This window comes from Mustela erminea, chromosome 1 (genome assembly GCF_009829155.1).
Source record: "Mustela erminea isolate mMusErm1 chromosome 1, mMusErm1.Pri, whole genome shotgun sequence".
NCBI classification, from domain to species: Eukaryota; Metazoa; Chordata; class Mammalia; order Carnivora; family Mustelidae; genus Mustela; species Mustela erminea.
The window spans coordinates 19,472,159-19,494,500 of NC_045614.1; the positions used below are offsets into that span (position 1 = coordinate 19,472,159).

Here is a 22,342-nt window from a genome sequence, read left to right on the forward strand (position 1 = left end):
CCTATACGTGATAACTCTTTCGGGCCCTGTACTGAGCACTGGAACGTGGTGGGGTCCAGGCCCCATCCATCCTCCCTAATGTAGGAAACTGGGAGGCCCCTGCTCTCCTGTGCTCTGGGGTTGGTTGGTTTGTAAATATGCAGGCACCTGGCCTCACCTGCTCCCAGGCCTTCTTGCCACCCCAGAACTGAGGTCAGCATGGGGTCCCTTGGCTGGCTTCAGATAGACAGACTCTGCCTCTGGCTCAGCCCCCCAGGACCGCTGGCTGCCCACAAGAGATGAAGGATGGCATCCAAGGGGTCCAGCATGTCTTTCTCCCGCAAGAGCTATAGGCTGACATCAGACGCTGAGAAGTCCAGGGTCACAGGTAAGGGCTTGCAGGGCTGGGAGGAGGCTCCTTGTGTTGAGGGAAGAAGGAAAAGACCAAGGCAGTAAAGTCCCAGGTCTCATGAGCTTTAGGCCTTGCTGCACCCCTTGTACCCAGAAGCCAGCTCTCTTTCAGCAGCCCTGGGGCAGGGCCCCCAACGTGACTGCTTTTCTGACCCCTTGAGGGCCAGTACAGTCTGGGAGCTGCACTGACCACATGACCCTTCTCTCCCTCTGTCCTGTGGCACAGGCATCGTGCACGAGAAGCTATTGAATGACTACCTGCACCGCATCTTTTCCTCTCCTGAGCATGTGCCCGCTGCGGCCGCCAGCAGGTACGGCCCCATGGGTGGTGCCTCACTCTGAAGGACTAGACCGGAGCCTCTGGGTAGGCTGGCTTGGGCTCTGTTCTCACTCTGCTGCCCCCAGCTGTGAGACCTCTGGCCAGAGAGTCTGCATTCCAGACTGCTTCTTCCTCTCGCCTGGCTGTGTTAGTGTCTTTCTTCTGAGGGGCTTATGGAGGCTGGGGAGCTGGTGCACGTTCAGTCCTTACAACAGCGGCTCACTCCACCTCCCTGGTCCGCATCTGGTCTGTGTGTGCACCTGCCCACCCTTGGTCCCATACCGCTCCTCTGTAGCCTCCGCCTGAACCTATAAGGTACAGACTGTACCAGCCCCTTGCCCTGCAAGCTGAGTGCCTTTAAGCTTAGTCCCTATCAAAGTTACAAGTGCACCTGAGCAGAAACTTAGAAGAAAAAGAAAAAAAATCTGTTATTTTGTTATTCTGGCATGATCACATGAGTGTGATTTCTTTCTGGTTTCCTTATCTTGTGATGTACGTCATTTAGATTGTACTGTATAGAAATTTTTAAAATTTTCTGTCACCTTCAGTTGTTTTTCTTTTTTAAGATTTTATTTTTATTTTAGAGAGAAAGAGTGCACGAGCAAGTGAGCCCATGAGATAGGGGAGGGAGAGGGAGAGAATCTCAAGCAGACTCTGCACTGAGCGTGGAGCCCGATGCAGGGCTTGATCTCACAGCCCTGAGATCATGACCTGAGCTGAAACCAAGAGCTGGACACTTAACTGACTGAGCCACCCAGACACCCCCACCTTTAGTTCTTTAAAAAACAAAAACAAGTTTTATTGAAGAATAATTGACATGCAATAAACTACATGTATTTAAAGGGTAGAATACAGTAAGCTTTAATCCAGATAACCTGTGAAAACGTCACTGCCATCAAGCTAGTGAACAGATCCCTCACCTCCAAAAGTATACAGAAGTTTAGATGCTATCTTTGTCATTAAACACTTTGCCCTGAGTGCGTCTTTATTTCTGTATTCCAAATCTTGGTGGGCATCTATTAAGGCCAGGGGTCTGCTGTGGCCTTTAGCACTGTCCCTCGCTTGGAGGGGTTATTTTTGTGAACAGTGCTGTGAAGATTCCAAGGGTTGGAGTCATGTGGCTGGACCATTTGAACTGCAATCATTTTTAAGACTATGGCTAAGTTCCTTCTTTCAAGGATCACATGGATTCCTGCGGTGAGGCTTGGGTGTCCCTGCCTCTCAGCCCCCTTGCCAGCTGGCCTATTTGGTCTTCCACGGTCTCTGCTCTTTGGGCAGGCACAAAGGACGGCACTGTTGCCCGTTCCATTTAAGTGGCTCTGGTGGCCATAGGATTCCCACTTCTGGAGGGCCACTGCCCACGTCCATGCCAGCCCTGGTCGTGGCCTCTTCCCAAGGCCATCTGATCCCTCCCTCATGTGATATCAGAAATGGTCATGCCGCCACTGGTTCTCTGGCTGCCAGGAGGGAGAGCAGGTGGCAGGGCCATCACTCAGCGCTTGTGTGGATGCAGAGCCCTGGGCCCGGGATCTAGGCAATCTAGAAAGGACGGACAAGTGCTGGGTTGGCCAGAGGGCAGTGCTGAGTCTCAGGCCGGCTTCCCCCAGCTTCTCCTGAGAACAGGCACAAAACTAGAGCAGCCCTCTAGGCCCATAAGCACTGCCCCAATGGCAACCTTGATCCCCGGGCCTGTTGGGGTCTTTGTACATGGGGTTGGCCGAAACTTTCCATGCTATTGGTGGGGCACTCCATGGCATAGCCACCACCTGGCCTTGGCTTGGGGTTTAGCAGGAACGGGGAGAGGAGGCTTCGTGCGTCTCTACCTCCCGTAGCTTAGTAGGAGCTCATGGCAGGGGAGCATGTGGTTGGCACGTGAGGCTGGGTTGATGCTACCTTGCCAGAGAGTGGGTGCTTTGGCCCATCTCTGTCCCCTTCTAGAGCCCACCGGTTTGGGCCAGTGAAAGGGGAAGGAGCTGGGACCAGAGGCGGCAGAGCAGGTACCACCCATCTGTGGGCTGGACCCAGATGGGTGCCGGTCTCTGTTCTACTCGAGCCCTGCTAATTACTGCCACCCCGTTCTCTGCTATTCTTAGAAGCTGAACTCAGGATAGAGCTGGCCAGCATCATGCAGAGGCCTTTATCCTCTGAGCATGTGCTCTGGGAGGATAAGGGGGCCCCTCTGGCTGGGGCAGATGGTAGGTTGGCAGGCCATGTGCTCTCCGCCTGTACAGGTGGGTACAGGACAGAGCCAGCCAGCAGCTTAGAGGGCTCAGCCCTTCATCTTCCTTAAGGCCTGTCTCATTTGGCACAGAATTCCCTGGCTGTGACCACAGGCCTGGGGTCAAGGGCCGACGTAGCTGTCATTGGTACAGGCCACTGGGGACCAGTACTTCTCCCAGCCTTCCTCTTCCAGGCGAATCACCGGAGTCCCCTTTGAGGGCAGGGGGGTTATGGGCTATGCAGAGAGCACACGTTATGCTTTGGAATCTTTCCTGCCTCTCTGACCTAGAGCTTTTGTTCCCTCTTTACTGATGAAGGGATTAAGGCTGAAGGAGGGCTCTTCGTTTCCGTTTTTTATTTTTCTAAGCCCTGAGGTACGCCACACTGGACCAGTACTTCTTAGTTTAGTGGATAATCCAGCCTTCTGGCCCGCAGCATGGCAGAACCTAGGACTAGGCACAACGCCTTTACTGGAGTCTGGGCAGCCACTGTCTGAAGCTCAGAGGAGTGGGAGCGGGAGAGGGGTATAGTGTCCTCTGGCTGGTTTCAAGGACTTTTGGGCCCCTCGCAGCCTCTCGCTCTCCCCAGGAAACCCCTGAACTTCCAGAACCTGCCAGAGCATCTGGACCAGCTGTTACATGTGGAGGATGAGGATGAGGAGAGCCAGGGTATGTAGCAGTTTCTGGGATAGGAGTTGGGGAGCCAGGCTGGGCTCAGGGTGTCCTGGGCCTGCCCTCTGTGCCTCCTGTCAGATCCTGTGCCCTGCCCAACCCCACATTTACCTCTCCTCTTCAGGACAGGTTGAAGGGCGGCTTGGCCCATCCACTGTGGTCCTGGACCACACAGGTGGCTTCGAGGGGCTTCTTCTGGTGGATGATGACCTCTTAGGGGTGAGTAAGGACAAGGCGAGGGGTCCCAGGTCCAAGCCCCTCCTGACAGCCCCACATTCCTCCTGATGGGGTCTTGGGCTCTTTACCTTTTCTTTGGGGGGCTGTAGCCACAAACCGTTCCCGATGGGTTCCTTGAGTCCTCAAGCTCAACGCCCTCCTGACACAGCCCTAAAACCTTTTGGATGTGACTCTGGCCCCAAGCTCTTCCCAGCACAGCTATGAGCCCCTCCTGTCACTCTCCTGACCTAGAATCCCTTCTGACAACACCAGCTGGGTTGGGGATGGGGCCCTTCCCCCTCGGGGAGGCAGTCTGAGTGCGGGAGAGGCTCACCCTCCCCGCTTTTCACCCAGGTGATCGGACACAGCAACTTCGGTACTATCCGCTCTACCACGTGCGTGTACAAAGGTGAGACTACGCTGTGCTGTGGCCCGGCTCATGGGAAGGGGCTCTGTGGGCCCAGGTCTGAGGCGGGACACAGTCTTGGTCTGCCTGCTAGGCCTGACTCAGCTTCTTCCAGGGAAATGGGTCTACGAGGTGCTCATCTCCTCCCAGGGGCTCATGCAGATTGGCTGGTGCACCATCAACTGCCGCTTCAATCAGGAGGTGCGTGTGCATGGGAGAGGCCCCTCCCCCTGATGTCCTGTCACCCAGATGTGCGCTCTGGAGGAGGACTGCGTCCCGCCCCTTCCTAGGGCTACTTGGCCCAGGAAATCACTCAATGTCTCAGAGCATTAGCCCCTTTCTCTACAGCTCTGTGGGTCTGAGGCTTATGGCCAGCAGGCTCTGGCGCTGCTCCTACCTGCCTCCCCTGGACCTTACAAACACTTCCTCCTTAGGAGGGGGTCGGAGATACGCACAACTCCTACGCCTATGATGGCAACCGGGTGCGCAAGTGGAATGTGACCACGACGAATTATGGCAAGGTGAGAACAGAGACCCATCGCCCACCTGCCCACGCATTCTCACAGTTTGGCAGGATCACTGGGCAGCCACGAGACGCTGTTGGGCATGGGGGGTGGTGCAGGGACTCAGGTCCTCTGCACTTATTGTCCCCTCCCCTGGGTGGTAGTGGAGACACAGCCTCGGGGGCAGAATGGGCAGGCTGCCGGACTTCTGTGCATCTGTAAGGCCTCCTCCCCCCGGCAGGCGTGGGCAGCGGGGGACATCGTGAGCTGCCTCATCGACCTGGACGATGGCACCCTGTCCTTCTGCCTGTGAGTCTCCTGCCTCCACCCGCAAGCCTGGGCTCTGGGCTCTCCCCGAGCTGCCCTCAGTTTCCCAGTCCCCATAAGGGGGCCAGGCCGACTTTGGTAGCTGAAGGTGGAGAGCCACAGCAGGGCCTGGCTCCCTGGTTTTTTTCGGTTGCATCATTCTTAGCACGGGCTCACAGGCCTTCCCTTCTGCTCTAGGAATGGCGTGTCACTGGGCACCGCTTTTGAGAACTTGTCCAGGGGCCTGGGCATGGCCTACTTCCCAGCCATCAGCCTCTCCTTCAAGGAGTCCGTGGCCTTCAACTTTGGCAGCCGTCCCTTGCGATATCCTTTTGGGAAGATGTCTGTGGACTGCATGGAAGCTCTCAAAACTGGGATGAGGGGCTCCCTGCCCCAGGGAATTCCATGGGCTGGTTGTGGGCCACAGCTGCTGTGAGGAGAGGGGAGGGTACAGCATAGGTGGGGGCCAGGGAGCACAGTTCTTGTGGCAGCCTTGTAAGGGGGGTACTATTTTCACCGTTGTGGAAGAGAGAAGAACAGGAAGCGGCGGGAGAAGCGGCATTCCACAGAGAGGGCGAGTTCTGCTGCACTGCCCCAGGGCCCAGGCATCTCCTTGGGGGTCTCTGTGGAGAGGGGTGGGGGCGTTGGAGCCACGGATCAGGTATTGCCAGCTTAACTCTGTGCCACCTACCCAGTGGCAGGCTACCGGCCCCTGCAGGACCCGCCACGCGCTGACCTGGTGCGGGCTCAGAAGTTGCTGGGCTGCTTCCGGGCAGTGCTCAGCGTGGAGCTGGACCCTGTGGTGAGCTGGGGTCTGGGCCAGGCGAGCCGGGGACCTTCTACCCCCCTCTGCGCCTCACCATCCTCCCACCCCATGCAGGAAGGCCGGCTGGTGGAGAAGGACAGCTCTGAGTGGCAGTTGCAAGGCCAGCCCACCGTCCTCCTCACGCTGGCCCACATCTTCCACCGCTTCGCACCGCTCCTGGTGAGGGGACGTCGGGGCGGGGGGGCAGAGGCGGACTGGGAGAAGTGCCTGTGCTGGGAGCTGAGGTGCATGAGGTCAGGATGTGACCCGAGGGAGGACAAGATGCTTCCAGCTGCGGGCATTGGGGGAGGCCTTTGAAGGTAGACAGCGAGTGACGTCGCCGGCTAAGGGACCCGTGTGTGCGAAACACTGAGGAGATCCGGGGCCAGAGCTGTCCTTGTGTCTCGCTCAGACCCCAGAAGGCCTAATCTCTGTCTTGGGGTCGCTCAAGTGTGCCTGAGAGTCTGTCTGTGCCTGTGGCCGGGACCACATGCCTGGGCTGGGGTGCCGGGAGTGGGGTGGGGGCCGCCACCTCACCCATGTCCGCCCTTGGTGCAGCGCAAGGTGTACCTGGTGGAGGCTGTGCTCGTGAGCTTCCTGCGCGGCGTTGTGGAGGCGGGCAGCCCTGCACAGGCTCAGGCCGTGGTGCGTCAGGTTCTTGACCTCCTGTGGCTCTTCATGGAGGTGAGGCTCCCGACTGCCGACCTCGGGCTGGGAGGTCAGGCTCTACAGAGACAGGGGAGGTGTGGGAAAGGTTCGGCAAAGGGCCCACGGGTGGCCGTCCTGGCGCCTGGCCTCCGCTGGGCAGGTGTGCAGTAAGGCCTCCCTCCCCTAGGACTATGAGGTGCAGGACTGCCTCAAGCAGCTGATGATGTCCCTGCTGCGGCTTTACCGCTTCTCACCCATCGTCCCGGACCTGGGCCTACAGGTGGGAGCGCCTGCCCTTGCCCTGTGCCCCCTGGGCCGCAGCCACCCACTCTGAACACCCCCCTCCCAACAGATCCACTACCTGCGGCTCACCATCGCCATCCTGAGGCATGAGAAGTCCCGCAAGTTTCTGCTTAGCAACGTCCTGTATCCTCCCCTTGCCGCAAGCCAGGCAGGCGGATGGGTGGGGTCCTCTGGGCTGGGTAGAGGTCAGGGAGGGCTGTGTACCTCTGGCCAGGGGTTCCTGGAGAGGCTTGGGATCAGAGCCAGCCATGCATGGGGGAGAACAAAGGGCCCTGGCCAGCTGGCCAGCCTGAGCAGGGCTTTCCATATGGCGGCAGACGCTGGCACCACGAGGGGGTGTGCGGCCCCACCGGCCCTGACCTCTGCAGCCAGAGCACTGCTGCTTATCCAGGTCCTGCAGTGGGGTTTCCTACGAGATCTTGTAGGGTCCCCTCTCCCTGTTGCCCAGCTGTGTTGGGGACTGTGTCACAGCAGGGAGGGCCCTGGTGGAGAAGCCTGGCCTGGTAGCTGTCTTCTCCGTCTGGGGTCTTCAGCCTCCAGGAGGCAGACACAGCTGGGAGACAGGGAGGCAGCCAGGTCCTCTCTCCAGCCTGTGCCCCAGTCTTAAGTTCCCGTGACCAGCCTTTCTCATCCATTTGCTGGGAATTGAGCTGAGCAGGCTCTAGATAGGCACGGCTCTTCATCAGGGCTCAGAGCTGGGGGAGCCAGGCTTATAGCAGCATTGTATACCCCTAAGGGTGGGAGAACGTGGTGGGCACATCAGGAGATTGGCGGTTTTGGGGGAGGGCTTCCCAGAGGACTCCTGAGGGCATGTGGTGCACCTTCTGCGAGCAGAGCTCTGCCTTGACGACCACCAGCTTCGACGTGCTCCGGTCTGTCGTCTTCTTTTACATCAAGAGCCCCTTGCGAGTGGAGGAGGCTGGCCTGCAGGAGCTCATTCCCACCACCTGGTGGCCCCACCGCTCCAGCAGGGAGGTGGGCCCCCTGAGCCGGGCGGGCAGGGTCAGGTGCCGGCTGGCCCAGGCTGTCTGAGCCACCTGGTGCTGAGTGCGTGGGGCCCCTTCTCCAGCCTGGCTTGTGGGGCGGGGGCCGGGGGTCTCCTGTCTGAAGTAGGCCTGGTTAAGTCTTGGGTGAGCCCTGCCGTCTTCCGTCCCCTGCCCCTGCCCAGGGCAAAGACAGCAAGGACGTGAAGGATGAGACTGCCGAGGAGCGCGTGCGGAGGCGTGCCTATGAACGGGGCTGCCAAAGGCTCAAGAAGCGCATCGAAGGTCGGTCCCCTGCCTGGGGCACTGTGTGGGGGGTGGAGGATTTGTGTGTGTGTGTGTGCTGAGGGGCCCTTGGTAGTGACCGTGTCCAGACTGGGCTTGTGGGACCCCAGGAGTGGAGTCCCAGCCCAAACCTACCTTCCGCTCTCATCCCTGGGAGCCTCAGCGTCACGTTTCCCTCCCCACCCCACCCCCCAGTGGTAGAAGAACTACAGGTCCAGATCCTGAAGCTGCTGCTGAACAATAAAGATGATAACGGGGTGAGTGACGTCCAGACCCCCGCGTGGGGGGTGCTGGTACTGGGCCCTGAGGCCTAGAGGGCAAGCACCAGCTCACGTTCCCTTGGCAGGGCCCAGGCTAAGGCATAGCACTGAGCTAGTCTTCCACACCAGGGCCAACTGCTCACAGCCTCCTTTTTTGTTCCCCCTGCCCCACACCAAAGGGTGAAGCTTCTAGGTACATCTTCCTGACCAAGTTCCGGAAGTTTCTACAGGAGAATGCCAGTGGCCGGGGGGTAAGTGTCCCGTAGGCCAGCCCACCGCGGACCCCCTGGCTGTTTTGTCCAGTCGGCAACCTTCTGGCACCTCTCAGCCTGCTGCGTCCCCGCCTCGTCTTGCTCTTCCTCTGCTGCCCTGCTCTCCGTGCCTCGCTCAGGGTCCTGGGGCCGGCCTCGGATGAGGAGTGAGCTGGCTCTGGGCCGGCACGAATGCATGTCGTGTGCCTGCAGAACATGCCCGTGCTCTGCCCCCCTGAGTACATGGTCTGCTTCTTGCACCGGTTGATCTCCGCCCTGCGCTACTATTGGGATGAGTACAAGGCCTCGAACCCTCGTGCCTCCTTCAGTGAGGGTGAGTGGGGCCGGGCCTCATCAGAGAAGCTGGGTGGGGCTGCTTCTGGGGAGGGTGTGGAGTGCGGAGCTGGCTGTGGGTAGGGTGGAGCTGCCCCAGGCTTCCTGCCATTGAGCCCTCTCCTCCTGATGGGTGGCTTTTCCGGAGGATAGTGGGAGCCCCACGCTGGAGGAGTGCCAAGCCCACGTTCACTCTGTCCCCACAAGTCCCTTTCTGGTCCGGGCTCTTCTTAGTCCCAGCCTGTCTGGTCCAATGCAGTCCTCTGTAGAGAACGCCATGGGCAGCCTGAGGTGCTGGGGACTGTGTTTGTGTGGCACAGGGTTCTCGGGGTCAGTGGGAGCCGTGCCTGCCCAGACTGCAGGATGTTCACAGGGCTGGGCAGGGCTTTCTCTGAATGTGACTGTAGCCAGGATTCTCCCTTTTTCCCAATTTGTGCCGTCATTGGCACTGAAGCCATGCTGTGTGCCTGGGCAGGTGGGTGGCCGAGGCCAGAGGTCCCCTCTGTGCTAAGCAGTGTAGAGGGCTGGCTTCTCAGGGGGTCTACCTGCCTGGCTCACTGCTGGCCCACCACCCCCCCCACCCCACCCCAATTCTCGTAGAGGCCTACATCCCGCCCCAGGTCTTCTATAATGGCAAGGTAGACTACTTCGACCTTCAGCGTCTAGGAGGCCTCCTCTCACACCTTCGGAAGACCCTCAAAGGTTCGTGCAGGCCTGTGGGCAGTGGGCAGCAGGCAGCAGGCAGGATGTTGGGGCTTGGCAGCATGGGGGATAGTGTTTGGGGGAAGCAGGCCCTCAGCCTGCTCTGCCCTGAGTGCTGAGCTCTTCTGTGCCCACCAGAGGGCGCCCGAGTATATCGCCCTGCTCCAGCAGGGAGATGCTGGTGGGCCTCAGGTCTTGCTTGGGTCCAGCCATCCCCTCCCTCTGAGCACCCAACCCCGGGAGATTCCGAGAGTCCTGTAATGAAAATGAAAATGAAATAGGGGCACGTGTGCTGGCAGAGGAGTGACTGTGGGATCTTGGCGAGGTCACATGTGGGAGGGGAACGTTCATAAGCGGCGCCTGACTGGCTCTCAAGGACCGAGTGGCTGCGAGCACAGAGCCCGCAAAGGCAAGAGGAAGCTACCTGGTAGGGACCTGTGGGAAATGGGGCCCAAAAGTCGCATGGGTGGAGTCTGAGGGCCCTGTGGCCCACAGAGCAGGTGTGGGCTCACTCCAGGGGTCGGATCTGCTTCAGAAGGTTTTGAGGCAAGGGAGTGAAGTCCGGGGTCTGTGTGTGAGAACGGAGTGCCTGGGCCAAGTGAGGAGGTGGAGGGAAGGTGGAGGGGAAGGGCAGGAGTTCAGGATGACCCCAGGCTGCGGGGGTGGGGTGGCCGCAGGAAGGGTGCCGCAGAAGCTGGTCGAGCTGACTTGGCCCGTATGTTTGGGGAGCACACGGCTGGCTGCCTGTGTGAGCTGGGAGCGGCCAAGCCTGTGCTGAGGCCTGCGTGCACAGTGAGATGGGTCATGGCTTAGACAATCCTGGATCTCATGTTGGTCGGGAAGGAAGCAATGGGCCAGAAAAGTCAGGGGCCCCAGAGAGCGTGCCGGTGCTGGAAGCGGAAGCATTGCTGGAGGAAGTGTTGGGGAATGTCTCCTGCTGACAAGGCCCTGTGAGACAAAGGGTCTTGGGAGGCGTTGAACGCTGGGTGGAGTAAGTAGAAGGCGCAGGCCAGGTGCAGTGGTGCGCACACAGCCCGCAGCGCGCCCTTGCCATCCTGGGCCGTTGCACTGTGACCCCTCAGCCCTCCGCTGGCCTGAGAGTCTTCCTGCTTTTCCCCCCAGATGACCTTGCCTCCAAGGCCAACATCCTGATTGACCCGCTGGAGCTCCAGGCGGCCACCATGGATGACCTGGACGAGGATGAGGAGCCGGCCCCGCCTGCGGCCCAGGTGCCGCGGTAGGGGCGGGCAGGGGGCTTGGTGTCGGGCTGTCCCTCTTTCCTAAGGGCAGGGGTGTCACATGGGGCCACCTCCCTCTCCGTGCAGGCAAGGGGCTTCTCGCCAAGCAGGTCTCTTTGCTGTGGGTGGAGGCTCACACCTTCCTGCTGTTTCCCAGCCCCACACATCCACGGGGCCCTACATGGGCCCCTGTCCCCGGGGAGCTGAGTGGCGTCTGGCCTCCTCTCTCCTCCACAGCGCCCCACGCAGGCTCTGGCCATGGGGGGCGTGCTGCCCCTGCCCCGGCCCAGCTGGCTCAGTTCTCCAACCCTGGGCCGAGCTAACCGCTTCCTCAGCACAGCGGCTGTGAGCCTGATGACCCCCCGGCGGCCTCTGAGCACCTCGGAGAAAGTGAAGGTCCGCACTCTGAGCGCCGAACAGAGGACTCGTGAAGACAGTAGGTGCCGGGCAGGGCCAAACAAGCTGTCTGTCCTGTGTGCTTCCCCACACCCATTCCCTCCTGGTCCTGTGGCCTGGCAGTAGCTCAAGGACATGGGAAGTGCACTCCAGGGGGAGGAAATCAATGCTTCAGAAATAGGCCGGCAGTGGCAGGCCCTTGCCCTGCCCCCACCCGTGCATTCTCCCTGCAGGGGCCCTCCTTGGGCCCAGGGTGGGGGAAGGGGCTCCCTTCTCCTGCTGTGAGGCCCAGCCTGGTGCCACAAGCCTGGGACAGGGCTGGAGGAGTCTGTGTGCCTGACCCCGCCCTTCTCCCACTTCCTAGTTGAGGGCAGCCACTGGAACGAGGGCCTGCTGCTGGGGCGGCCTCCTGAGGAGCCGGAGCAACCCCTCACCGAGAACTCCCTGCTGGAAGTCCTGGATGGAGCTGTCATGATGTACAACCTCAGTGTTCACCAGCAGCTGGGCAAGGTCTCCCGCCGGTGGTCCGCGAGCGTGTCCTGCGCTCCTGCGCTTCGGATGCCTGTGTGCACGCGCAGAGTGCCTCTGTGTGTGTGTGTGTGTGTGTGCGCGCGCGCATGGAGTGCCTGTGAGTGTATGTGCGTGTACGTACACAGAGTGCATGTGTGTGTGCATGCATGCAGCATGCCTGTGTGTGTGTACGTACACAGCGTGCCTGTGTGTGTGCGTGTGTGTGCGTGCGCAGAGTGCCTTGTGTGTGCATGTACATGCGTAGCGTGCCTGTGTGTGTTGCGTGCATGCGTGGACGCAGCGTGCCTGTGTGTGTGCACAGAGTGCCTGTGTGTGTGTGTGCATGTGTGTGCGTGCGTATACGTGCGCAGCGTGCCTGTGTGTGTGTGTGCGTGCATGCGTGCACAGAGTGCCCGTGTGTGCGTGCACTCAGTGTGCCTGTGTGTGTGCATGTATGTGCGTGTGTGCACGCACAGAGTGCCTGTGTGTGACCGCACATGGATGTGTGCCACGGTGAGGCTGACTGCTGCTGGGAGTGCATGGGCCCGAGCTATTTTGCGGGAGGGGGCTGTGCGGGGCCAGAGACTGGAAGCTTGGCAGGCCTGGGGCCAGGCTGCATCTGAAGAAAGCAGAGTGCGCTGCCCGGGGCTCATGCTGGGACATGTGTCCGCTGCTCTAGATGGTGGGGGTGTCTGACGACGTCAATGAGTATGCGATAGCTCTGAGGGACACAGAGGACAAGCTCCGCCGGTGCCCCAAGCGGGTAAGGAAGGCTTGGATGGACAGATGGGTTTGGGGACGGGAGGACTGTACGCAGAGGTGGCTTGCAAGCTCGGGGTTCTCAGGGCAGGCCCTGTCCCTGCTTCTGGGGACTGCCCTGGCGGGTTTGCTGTCCCTGCCCCCCGACTACACCACGTCAGGGAGAGCGGGGCTTGCATTAAGGTGCAGCATTGGCCGGAGCCCCGTCACCAGTCGCAGCCCAGGCCAAGGTGCCCCCGCTCCCCATCCCCCACCCCCCGCTGCTAAGTGCTGACGCACACCCACTCTCCTCATCAATTATGAATCCGACCCTGAGTGCTTCCTCGGCCACTTGCAGAGTCAGCAGGAAGCAGGGCCTGCCACCCCCGCTGCCCTGGAGCCCCTCTGCCAGAGTTCTCCAGGCCAGGGGAGGGGCCGAGCATGCCTGGGCTGGGCTTCCCTGCCAGGCCCCGTCCCCAGCTGAATGCAGAGCCCAAGCTTGACCGGGGTGAGAGGAGCTCCTGGAGCTCTGGTCCTAGCATAGTCCCTGGGGGTCCTGGCCAGGGGCTCATGGAGCTTCAGCTACGTCTCACTTCCATGTTCTATGCAGGTGACCAAAGCCCTGCCCCAACGCCTGCTCAGGCTTGTTGGGGTCAGAGGCGGAAGAGGAATTGAAGAGTAGACCTGGGTCTGCCCACCTCTTTGCCTGCTCTGGGCACGAGTGGGTCCCTATCAGGCTGCGTCTGGCCAGGCGGGGTGGGTGTGGGTGTGTGGCCTGATTGTCTTCCTTTCCCCTTGGGTGGCAGAGGAAGGACATCATTGCTGAGTTGACCAAGAGTCAGAAGGTTTTCTCTGAAAAGCTGGACCACCTGAGTCGCCGTCTTGCCTGGGTCCATGCCACTGTCTACTCCCAGGTGAGTGGAAGTGGCCTTGGCCAGTGGCTGCTGCCGTCTCCAAGCTCACTGCCTAGTCATAGACCGGGCCAAGTTGTGCCAGCCTCTCAATGCCCCCTGTCCCCCTGGGCCTCTGGGGCACACATGCCCCCTCCCTGCTCCTCATCCCCCGACCCCTACCCCAGCCACACTTCCTGAAGCTCTCTTGCCCCATGAGCTAGAGCAGATGCCATCGTAGGCACCTCATTTCCCCTCTAGCTCACACATCCTCCCTCAGAGGAACAGCCTGTTTCTGCCTGTCCCCGCTTCTCCCCTGCTCCTTTCTCCTCTCTGGGGTGGGGGGCGCTCTCCTGGAGCCCCACTCGACTTCACTTTAGAGTGAAGTCCTTAGAGGCTACAGCCTTGTTTCCTACTTTGTCATTCACTCACTCATTGATTCAATAGTTTGTGCCAGAGCCTGGAGTGTGTCAGGTGCATCCTGATGCTAGCGACATTCAGTCACGACCCAGGAGGGTGAGTGTCTGTTCTCCCAGTGCTGTCAGCCTTGAGCTGTACACTGAAAGATGGTACACTCTCCCTGTGACCCTGTTTTGACCCTCAGGCCCCGAACCCTCCAGTCTTGCTTGCTGTGCAGACTGTCCTGGCATCTCCACCCGCTAGTGAGTGCCCATGTCAGGGCATCTACATTCCTAGGCGTGCCCCTCCCCCATCACTGGGTCATCGAGGCCTTTGTGCGCCTCTGCCCACCATCCCCGCTTGCTTTCTCCCAGCCTCCTTTCCAACCCCAGCCACCTCCACCTGCTACCCCACCTTGCCCCAGGCTGCCTTGCCTCCAGCCCTATAGAGGTGATCATGGTCCGGGAGCTTCCTCTCCTCCCCGGATGGGAATTTCATGCCTGTCCACTGGCCTAGGCAGCCTTGCCCACTCCTCCCACACCATCTTCTTAGGAACCTTGCCCTCTCATCTCTGTAGCTTCTTTCCTTTTTTCAAAATTATAATAAGGGTGGGGTGCCTGGATGACTCAGTCGGTTAAGGGACTGCCCTCAGCTTAGGTCATGATTCCAGCATCCTGGGATCGAGCCCGTGTTGGGCTCCCTGCTTGGTGGAGAGCCTGCTTTTCCCTCTCCCCTGCCTGCTGCTCTGCCTACTTGTGCTGTCTCTCTCTCTGTCAAATAAATAAATAAAATCTTTAAAAATAAATAAATAAATATGTACATTATGATAAATGGACTACCTGCGCAGCGGGGAGTCTGCTTCTCCCTCGCCCTCAGCCCCTCCCCCTACTCGTGCTAGCTCGCTCTCTGTCTCTTGCGTTCTCTCTCAAATAAATAAAATCTTAAAAAAAAAGATAAAATATCCATAGCATAAAATTTGCTCTCTTAACACTTTTTTTAAAGTTGTGGTGAAATACATATAACATATTGCTTACTACCGTAATCATTTTAAATGTATAGTCCAGTCGCGGTAAGTAGGTTGTCCGGTTAGTCTTCAGAGCCCTTCCTCTTCCCAGACTGAAACTTACCCCGCCGCCTCCACTTCCCATCCTCACCTCCGTCCCTGCTCCCCCCACTCTGCTGTCTGTCTCTATGAATCTGACCGCTCCGGGGACCATGTGTAAGTGGCATCCTACAACATCCGGCTTTGTCGCTGGTGTATTTCACTGAGCAGAACGTCCTTGCCGCCTCCTGGGACAGGTGGCAGGAGTGCCTTCCTGCCGAAGGCTGAATGAATTACCTTCCGCTCTGTGTCTGTAGCCCGTTGTTTGCCCAGTCATCCACCATCGGTTTGTTCCTACCTCCCAGCTACTCCGAATGGTGCTGTCATGTTCCTGGTGTAGACGACTATCTTTTGCGATTCTGTTTTTGGTTCTTTTGGATATGTACCTGAGGCAGAATTGCTGGATTACATGGTTCTTCTATTTTTAATTTCTTAAGGAACTGCCATCTAGTGATTGTACCATTTTACATTCCCACCAGGAGGGCACAAAGGCAGCAGTTTCTTCCCAGTCTTGCCAATACTTGCTACTCCCTCACTCACGCTGTCTGGATATCTATCTACTTATCTATCTATATTTTTTTATAGTAACCATCCTAATCGATGGGGAGCGGTGTCTTGTGGTTTGGATTTGCATCTCCCTGTTGATCAGTGATGTTGAGCACCTTGTTATGGGTTTATCAGCCATTTGCATGTCTTTGGAGAAATGTCTGTTTCAGTGCATTTGCCCATTTCTGGTAGGATTGTTTGGTTTTTGTTGTTGATTCATAGGGATTATTTTTATATATTGGATATTGGTCCCTTATCAGATTATGATTTATACATATTTTCTCCCATTTTGTGGCTTGCCTTGTCACTCTGTAGGTGGTGACTCTGTCGCAGTTTTCATTCTGATGAAGTCCAGTTTGTCTTTTTTCTCTTGGTCTGGTTGTCACAGCCGCCAGCTGACAAAAGTTGGTGTTAAATCCAAGGTCATGAAGTGCTCCCCACGTGGTTTTGTAGTTTTAGCTTGTAAGTCAGTGAGTTAATTTTCGTAGAAGATGTGAAGCGGTGGCCCACCTTCGTTCTTTCTCATTCTTTCCCAGTTCTCTTGGGACCATTTACTGGAACGACTTTCCTTTCCCCATTGAATGGTTTTGGCGTCCTTGTCAAAAACCCTTGGGTCATATGTGTGTGGGTTTGTTTCTGAGCTCTCGTGGCTATTCCATTGGTCTGTATGGTATTTTTTTATGCCAGTACCACACTGTTTTGATTATTGTAGCTTTGCAGTAAGTTCTGAGATCAGGAAGTAGGAGATCTCCAGCTTTGTTTTTTTTTGTTGTTGTTGTTGTTTTAATTATTTATTTGACAGACAGAGATCACAAGTAGGCAGAGAGGCAGGCAGAGAGAGAGAGGAGGAAGCAGGCTCCCCACTGAGCAGAGAGCCCAATGTGGGGCTCGATCCCAGGACCCTGGGATCAATGACCTGAGCCGAAAGCAGAGGCTTTAACCCACTGAGCCATCCAGGCGCCCCTCCAACTTTGTTTTATTTCAAGATTGTTTTGGCTATTTGAGTCCTTTGAGACTCCATATGAATTTTAGGATAGATTTTTCTGTTTCTATAGAAGAATGCCATTGGGCTTTGATAGGAGTTGCATTAAGTGTGTAGTTTGCTTTGGAGGGTATTGTTGTCTTAACAATATCAAGTCTTCCAACCCATGGGTCGTCTTTCCATTCGAGTCTTTAAAAATTTTTCAGCAACATGCTACGGTTCTGTGTCCAAGTCTTTCTACCTTCTTGGTTAGAGTGATACCTTGATTTCATTCTTTTTGATGCTCATGTAAGTGGAATTATTTTCTTGGCTTCCTTTTTGGAATGCTCCTTGCTAGCATATAGAAACACCGCTGGTGGGGCGCCTGCGTGGTGGCAGTCAGTTAAGCATCTCTCTCTTGGTGTCAGCTCAGGTCGTGATCTCAGGGTCCTGAGATCACACCCCTGAGGAGCCCTCCAGGCTGGGCGTGGAGTCTGCTTAAGATTCTCTCTCCCTCTCCCTCTGCCCCTACCCAATGCATGCACGTTTTCTCAGATAAATAAATCTTTTAAAAAAAGAAAAGAACCCAACTGACTTTGGTGTGTTGATTTCAGACCCTGCATATTTCCTGTATTTGTTTATTCTAATGTGTGTGTGTGTGTGTGTGTGTGTGTGTATTCTTGAGGGTTTTCTACATACAAGATCATGTCATCTGTGAATAGAGATAATTTTACTCCTTTCTTTCTAATTTGGATACCTTTATTTCTTTTTGTTGTCTGATTGCTCTGGCCAGGACTTCCAGTACTGTGCTGAGTAGAAGTAGCATAAGAGGGCATCCTTGTCTTGTTCCTAATCGGAGAAAAAAACGCTTTTAGTTTTTCACTATTGAGTCTGATGTTCACTGTGGGCTTTTCATAAAAACCCTTTATCATGTTGAACTGCTGGCTTTCTTCTCCATCTTCAGTGCTCGCACTCCGGCCTCCTTCTCACTTACTTCCTCCCATTAGTTAAGAGAAAAGCCTGTGATGCCTTTCCCTGATTCTGCATCTGCTTACAGCAGCCGCTCCCTCCTTCCTTCTCTGTGTCTTAGCTCCTCATTTTCCCTTCACTCTTGGCCCAGCACAGGCCCCTCCTTCACTCCACTCTGAAATAGACCTTTTGCAAGGTCTCTCTCAAGTGCCCCACCCCCTTTGCAGAAACATCTCCACCCCCGTTACAGTGGTCCTTTGGGTGCATTGGTGCCAGGCACCCCCCCCAGACTTGGTCTTCTCTGGCCTTCTGTGCCAGAAGGCTCCCTGCAGGCCTCCTGGCTCAGGTGCACACTCTGACCCCTGCTTATATCTTCTCCTTGGGTTCCTAGGTTTGGGGGCACATCAGAACTGAAGTCAAGTCCAGATGCTCCAGCTCCAAGACATGGGGATGGTCTGGGTCTGGCCTGCGGCCTGGCTGGTGACTCCTCCTGGGCATAGACTATGTGGGATCCATCCTGTGGGGAACAGGGCCTTTGGCAGGTGGTTTGCTTTCTCCCCCGCCTAGAGCCCGACTTGGGGCTTGAGCTCAAGATTGTGAGATCATGACCTGAGCTGAAAGCAAGAGTTGGACGCTTAACTGACTGAGCCACCCCGGCGCTCCTAAAACCTGTACTGTTTTAAATTGCAAGCCAGAATTCTGGTCTAGGCTGGGGCGTTGCCCTTTTCGAGCACGGGGCGCACCCTTGTCTGCGGAGCACGTACGTGACTGCCCTTCCTGAGCCACTGCTCCCACTTGGGAACATGGAGGCCTTTCCTGGTCCCTGGCCCAAGCCATGCCCGCTGTGACCCTCTCCACAAACAGCCCAGCAGCACCCTTTGTGCCTCCCTCAGGAGAAGATGCTCGATATCTACTGGCTGTTGCGCGTCTGCCTGCGGACCATCGAGCACGGCGACCGCACGGGCTCTCTCTTCGCCTTCATGCCGGAGTTCTACTTGAGCGTGGCCATCAACAGCTATAGCGCCCTCAAGAATTACTTCGGCCCCGTGCATAGCATGGAGGAGCTCCCAGGTGACAAGGCTGTCCAGGCCGGGAGGGGACAGAAAAGGAGGCCTTTGAGGCGAGCCCTGTGCTGAGCCTTCCTAGCCCCACGGCACGCGTGTTCGTGGAGGGAGGAGGGGAGGCAGCCCCTGTTCTCCTCCCCTCTGTGGTGGACAAGCATTTGCAAAAGCCCCACCTGGTGAGGAGCCCTACTCCCTACTATAGCCCCAGAGCCAACAGGTCCTCCCCGGTACTGGTGCCAGGAAGGAAGGAGACAAAACGGAGTGCCAGGGTGGGGGCCCACTCCGGCTCAAACTTCCATATTGGTGTCGCTGTAGTCTGGAGCCAGCTGGCCACACCTGGTGCCCCGGGACCGGCCTTGGGATGTGGCTTGTGTTTACAGATCCCAGCAAAGCGGGGTGCTCGGCTGGAGGCCATGTATAAAGCTTGGGCTTCTCGCAGACCAGGTCAGGCTGGGCTTGGTGGTTTATGTCTAGCTCAGGCTGTGGAGTGTCGGCGCCTGGCCTGTCCCCTGCCCCGCCCCAGGCCTAGGTGCAGGCTTTGTCCTCAGAGGCGGAGCTGTGGGTGCCCAAGGGGCTTTGACTGCTGAGCCATCAAGTGTGTGCTGCAATGGGCTTGAGCCCAGGCTTGCAGGACCGTCCTCCCCGCACAGTGAGTCTGCGCAATGGCCCCTCACAGTCAGTGAATGCTATGCCTGAAATCCCTAGATGACAGCTCGGGCCCAGACTGGCTCCGGAGTCAGCACCGGAGCCCACCACCCAAGCCCACTCACCCTGCCCTGCCCTGGCCCCGGAGCTGCCACTCCCAGCCAAGTGCCCCTCCTTCCCCTCCTGCAGGCTATGAAGAGACCCTGACCCGCCTGGCCGCCATCCTCGCCAAACACTTTGCAGACACACGCATCGTGGGCACTGGTGAGGGGCCCTGCCGAGGGCTCAAAGGGCAAGGATGGGACAACCCTCTGGCCGGCTGTTTCCTGCTCAGAATGCCGGCCAGGTGGGATTGAGGCGTGGGGGCCAGGGCTCATGCCAGGCACCTGCTGAGGCATGGCCTGTCCCAACAGACATCCGTGACTCGCTGATGCAGGCGCTCGCCAGCTACGTGTGCTACCCACACTCCCTGCGGGCTGTGGAGCGGATCCCTGAGGAGCAGTGAGTGCGGGTCAGGGCAGGGAGGCACACGACCTGCCCCACACCGTACCACCTGGCCTCACCCCTTGCCCACCACCCCTTGCCCTCACAGGCGTGTTGCCATGGTGAGGAGCCTCCTGGCTCCCTATGAGCAGCGGCCCTGGGCCCAGACCAACTGGATCCTGGTGCGGCTCTGGAGGGTAAGCCCGGCTGGAGTGGTGGTGGCCGTGGTGGGGTGGAGGGGAGGGTTGCCCTACCCGCCACTGACCCACCGGACCCTCCCTCGCAGGGCTGTGGGTTCGGGTACCGCTACACACGGCTGCCGCACCTGCTAAAAACCAAACCTGAGGATGCCAACTTGCCCAGCCTCCAGAGTGAGTGGCCAGGTTGGGTTACCCTGGGGGCCCTGGCCCCCTGCTCTTGGGTCCTCTAGGATTCTTCTCCCATCTTCCAGCCTCTCTCTTGTACTCATGCTAGGCCCCAATTCTGCCCTCTGTGGTTTCCATTTCCCGGCTTTCTCTCTGTCCAAGGGCACTGAGCCTACCCCCCCAGCTCCCCAGTCCCATGTCTGCCCTTCGGGCCCAAAAACTCTGCTGGGTCACAGGGAAAAGGCAGTATCTTCCCAGGCTGTGGGCAGCTGATGCAGAGTGAGGACCCTAAACCAGCTTCTGACCTCCAGCTTGGCCCCGGCACCATGTCCTTCTCCCCCTTCATTGCCATCTGCTGGTGCCAGACCTTAAGATACTTGACTCAAGGCTGAGGCACAGACTGGCGGGGTGCCTATGGGGCTTCCAGGAGGAAGGGGCACTTCGTTGGGAGCAGAGGCTTTGCTCTCTCTCCAGGGGCCATGGTCCACCAGAACTCTGTGAACTTGAGGACCTTCAGCTAGGCCAGGACTAGAGTGGTCCAGCTGCAGTCTGCCTGCCACACACTGCACTCACCCCGCAGGGTGGCTGTCCTTGGCCCATGTGGCATGTTTCTGTCCTCGTGGGCAGGGTTTTCATGTGAAGGGGTCCCCAGAGGCTGATTGCCTTATGTGAAGTCCATTGCCCGTTGTTTTGGTCGTGCCTGCAGGTGGAACTGAGCTGCAAATGGAGAGTGGCAGTGGGACCAGTTACTTGTCTGGCTGCTGTCGGAACTATTGATTTGCACGGGGCTTGGGGGGGTGGTGTCCAGCCCGGCTGCGGCTAAGGGCTCTGGTTACTGCTCCCTGTCATTCCAGACTTGGCACCCACCACCTCGGCCATATGCCAAGGCCAGGCCAAGGGCAGCAGAGAGGAGAGGAGAGGAGAGAAAGGCAAGGTTTAGACAGTAGGTCTTAGGGACGTCGACCCAGATAAGAGTGAGGAGAGGGTCTCAGTCACCCTGTCTGCATCTAGCCCTTCCTGAAAGGCATGTGGCTGAGATTTCACTGGGGGTAGGCTGGGGGGCAGTTCTAGGCCGCAGGGATGTGCAGGGCTGGGAAAGATTTCAGCCTGCGGCTTGCCCAGCAGATGGAAGGACAGATTTAGCTCTAGACCCCACATAGTGCTGGACCCTGTCCTCTCGCCTTCATGACCTGAGAATTCTCAGGGAGCTTTTGGTCCTTACACCAATGGCCCAGCAAGTGAGGACAGAGGTAGACAGGACAGGCAGGAGTCCTAGACTGGAGTCCCCAGTGATGCTGCCTCCCCTTTCCCCCACAGAGCCCTGCCCCTCTACCCTGCTTCAGCAGCACATGGCGGAGCTGCTGCGGGAGGGTCCCGATGTGGCACCCAGCTTCCTCAACAGCGTCCTCAACCAGCTCAACTGGGCCTTCTCGGAGTTCATCGGCATGATCCAGGAGGTGGGTCACGGTGGGGCGGATGGGCTGGGGCATTGCAGTGGAGCCGGCGTGATATGTGGCATGGCCAGGCCACTGACCACCACCTGCCCCTGCCGGTGGCTCAGATCCAACAGGCCGCTGAGCGCCTAGAGCGGAACTTTGTGGACAGCCGGCAGCTCAAGGTGTGTGCCACCTGCTTTGACCTCTCAGTCAGCCTGCTGCGTGTCTTGGAGATGACCATCACGCTGGTGCCCGAGATATTCCTTGACTGGGCCCGGCCTACCTCCGAGATGCTGCTGCGGCGACTCGCACAGGTGTGTCCCTTGGGGCAGGGAGTGGGGGGACCCCTTAGGAATGCCCCAGTGACAAGCTCACCCAGACACCCACCAATGGACTCCTGCCCTCACAGCTGCTAAACCAGGTGCTGAACCGGGTGACAGCGGAAAGGAACCTGTTTGACCGTGTGGTCACCCTGCGGCTGCCTGGTGAGGATCCAGTGCCCTTCACCCAGCATATCCCAGGTCTCAGTTCCCCTGCCGGGAGCCGTGATGCCTGATTGTCCATCCTGCATCAGGACACCCAGGCCTGGCACCCCCCGGGCTTAGCCTGCCCTTCTGTCGGGATGATGGGGAGGGGGGTGCTGGCGCTTGCCAGGTGGGCCCTGACCCCCTGTGGTAGGAGCATGCGGCAGCTCTTCCCTTCCTCCTTACCCCCCCAGGCCTGGAGAGCGTGGACCATTACCCCATTCTGGTTGCTGTGACGGGCATCCTGGTGCGACTCCTGGTGCATGGCCCAGCCTCAGGGTGAGTGTTAGGCTCCTAGGCCCTTGGGAGCTGGTGTGGCTGATGGGAGTGGGCCGGCCATGGCCTGTCTCTTCAATTCTACAGTGAGCCTTGGTGTCGGGTTTCTGAGGCGGGGTGTGGCGGGGGTTGCCCAGAGGCAGAGATGCATACAAACTCTGTAGGAGGCAGCAGCCGGGGCTTGGAGTAGAAGACTCGG

General features: G+C 58.2%; 1 protein-coding gene across 6 annotated transcripts in view; it reads left to right on the top strand.

The window, feature by feature from the left end:
* The window catches only part of RNF123 (ring finger protein 123), a 30,308-nt gene that overhangs the window by 3,626 nt on the left and 4,340 nt on the right, over positions 1–22,342 (top strand). For 5 of the 6 annotated variants that reach the window (XM_032319878.1, XM_032319867.1, XM_032319886.1 and 2 more), the window contains 34 exons: positions 249–367; positions 617–701; positions 3,518–3,597; positions 3,725–3,819; positions 4,171–4,225; positions 4,338–4,423; positions 4,657–4,743; positions 4,967–5,034; positions 5,230–5,355; positions 5,719–5,833; positions 5,912–6,016; positions 6,395–6,520; positions 6,672–6,764; positions 6,837–6,910; positions 7,645–7,762; positions 7,956–8,055; positions 8,251–8,312; positions 8,495–8,566; positions 8,780–8,900; positions 9,500–9,601; positions 10,724–10,830; positions 11,077–11,275; positions 11,600–11,745; positions 12,425–12,508; positions 13,290–13,397; positions 18,244–18,421; positions 19,249–19,323; positions 19,473–19,560; positions 19,652–19,739; positions 19,829–19,913; positions 21,225–21,364; positions 21,469–21,657; positions 21,753–21,828; positions 22,062–22,146. In XM_032319878.1, coding sequence (XP_032175769.1) covers positions 286–367; positions 617–701; positions 3,518–3,597; positions 3,725–3,819; positions 4,171–4,225; positions 4,338–4,423; positions 4,657–4,743; positions 4,967–5,034; positions 5,230–5,355; positions 5,719–5,833; positions 5,912–6,016; positions 6,395–6,520; positions 6,672–6,764; positions 6,837–6,910; positions 7,645–7,762; positions 7,956–8,055; positions 8,251–8,312; positions 8,495–8,566; positions 8,780–8,900; positions 9,500–9,601; positions 10,724–10,830; positions 11,077–11,275; positions 11,600–11,745; positions 12,425–12,508; positions 13,290–13,397; positions 18,244–18,421; positions 19,249–19,323; positions 19,473–19,560; positions 19,652–19,739; positions 19,829–19,913; positions 21,225–21,364; positions 21,469–21,657; positions 21,753–21,828; positions 22,062–22,146 — 3,500 coding nt within the window. In that variant the 5' untranslated portion in view covers positions 249–285. Of the gene's footprint in view, positions 1–248; positions 368–616; positions 702–3,517; positions 3,598–3,724; positions 3,820–4,170; positions 4,226–4,337; positions 4,424–4,656; positions 4,744–4,966; positions 5,035–5,229; positions 5,356–5,718; positions 5,834–5,911; positions 6,017–6,394; positions 6,521–6,671; positions 6,765–6,836; positions 6,911–7,644; positions 7,763–7,955; positions 8,056–8,250; positions 8,313–8,494; positions 8,567–8,779; positions 8,901–9,499; positions 9,602–10,723; positions 10,839–11,076; positions 11,276–11,599; positions 11,746–12,424; positions 12,509–13,289; positions 13,398–18,243; positions 18,422–19,248; positions 19,324–19,472; positions 19,561–19,651; positions 19,740–19,828; positions 19,914–21,224; positions 21,365–21,468; positions 21,658–21,752; positions 21,829–22,061; positions 22,147–22,342 lie in introns of all 6 variants that reach the window. The other variant, XM_032319902.1, reaches the window with a different exon arrangement.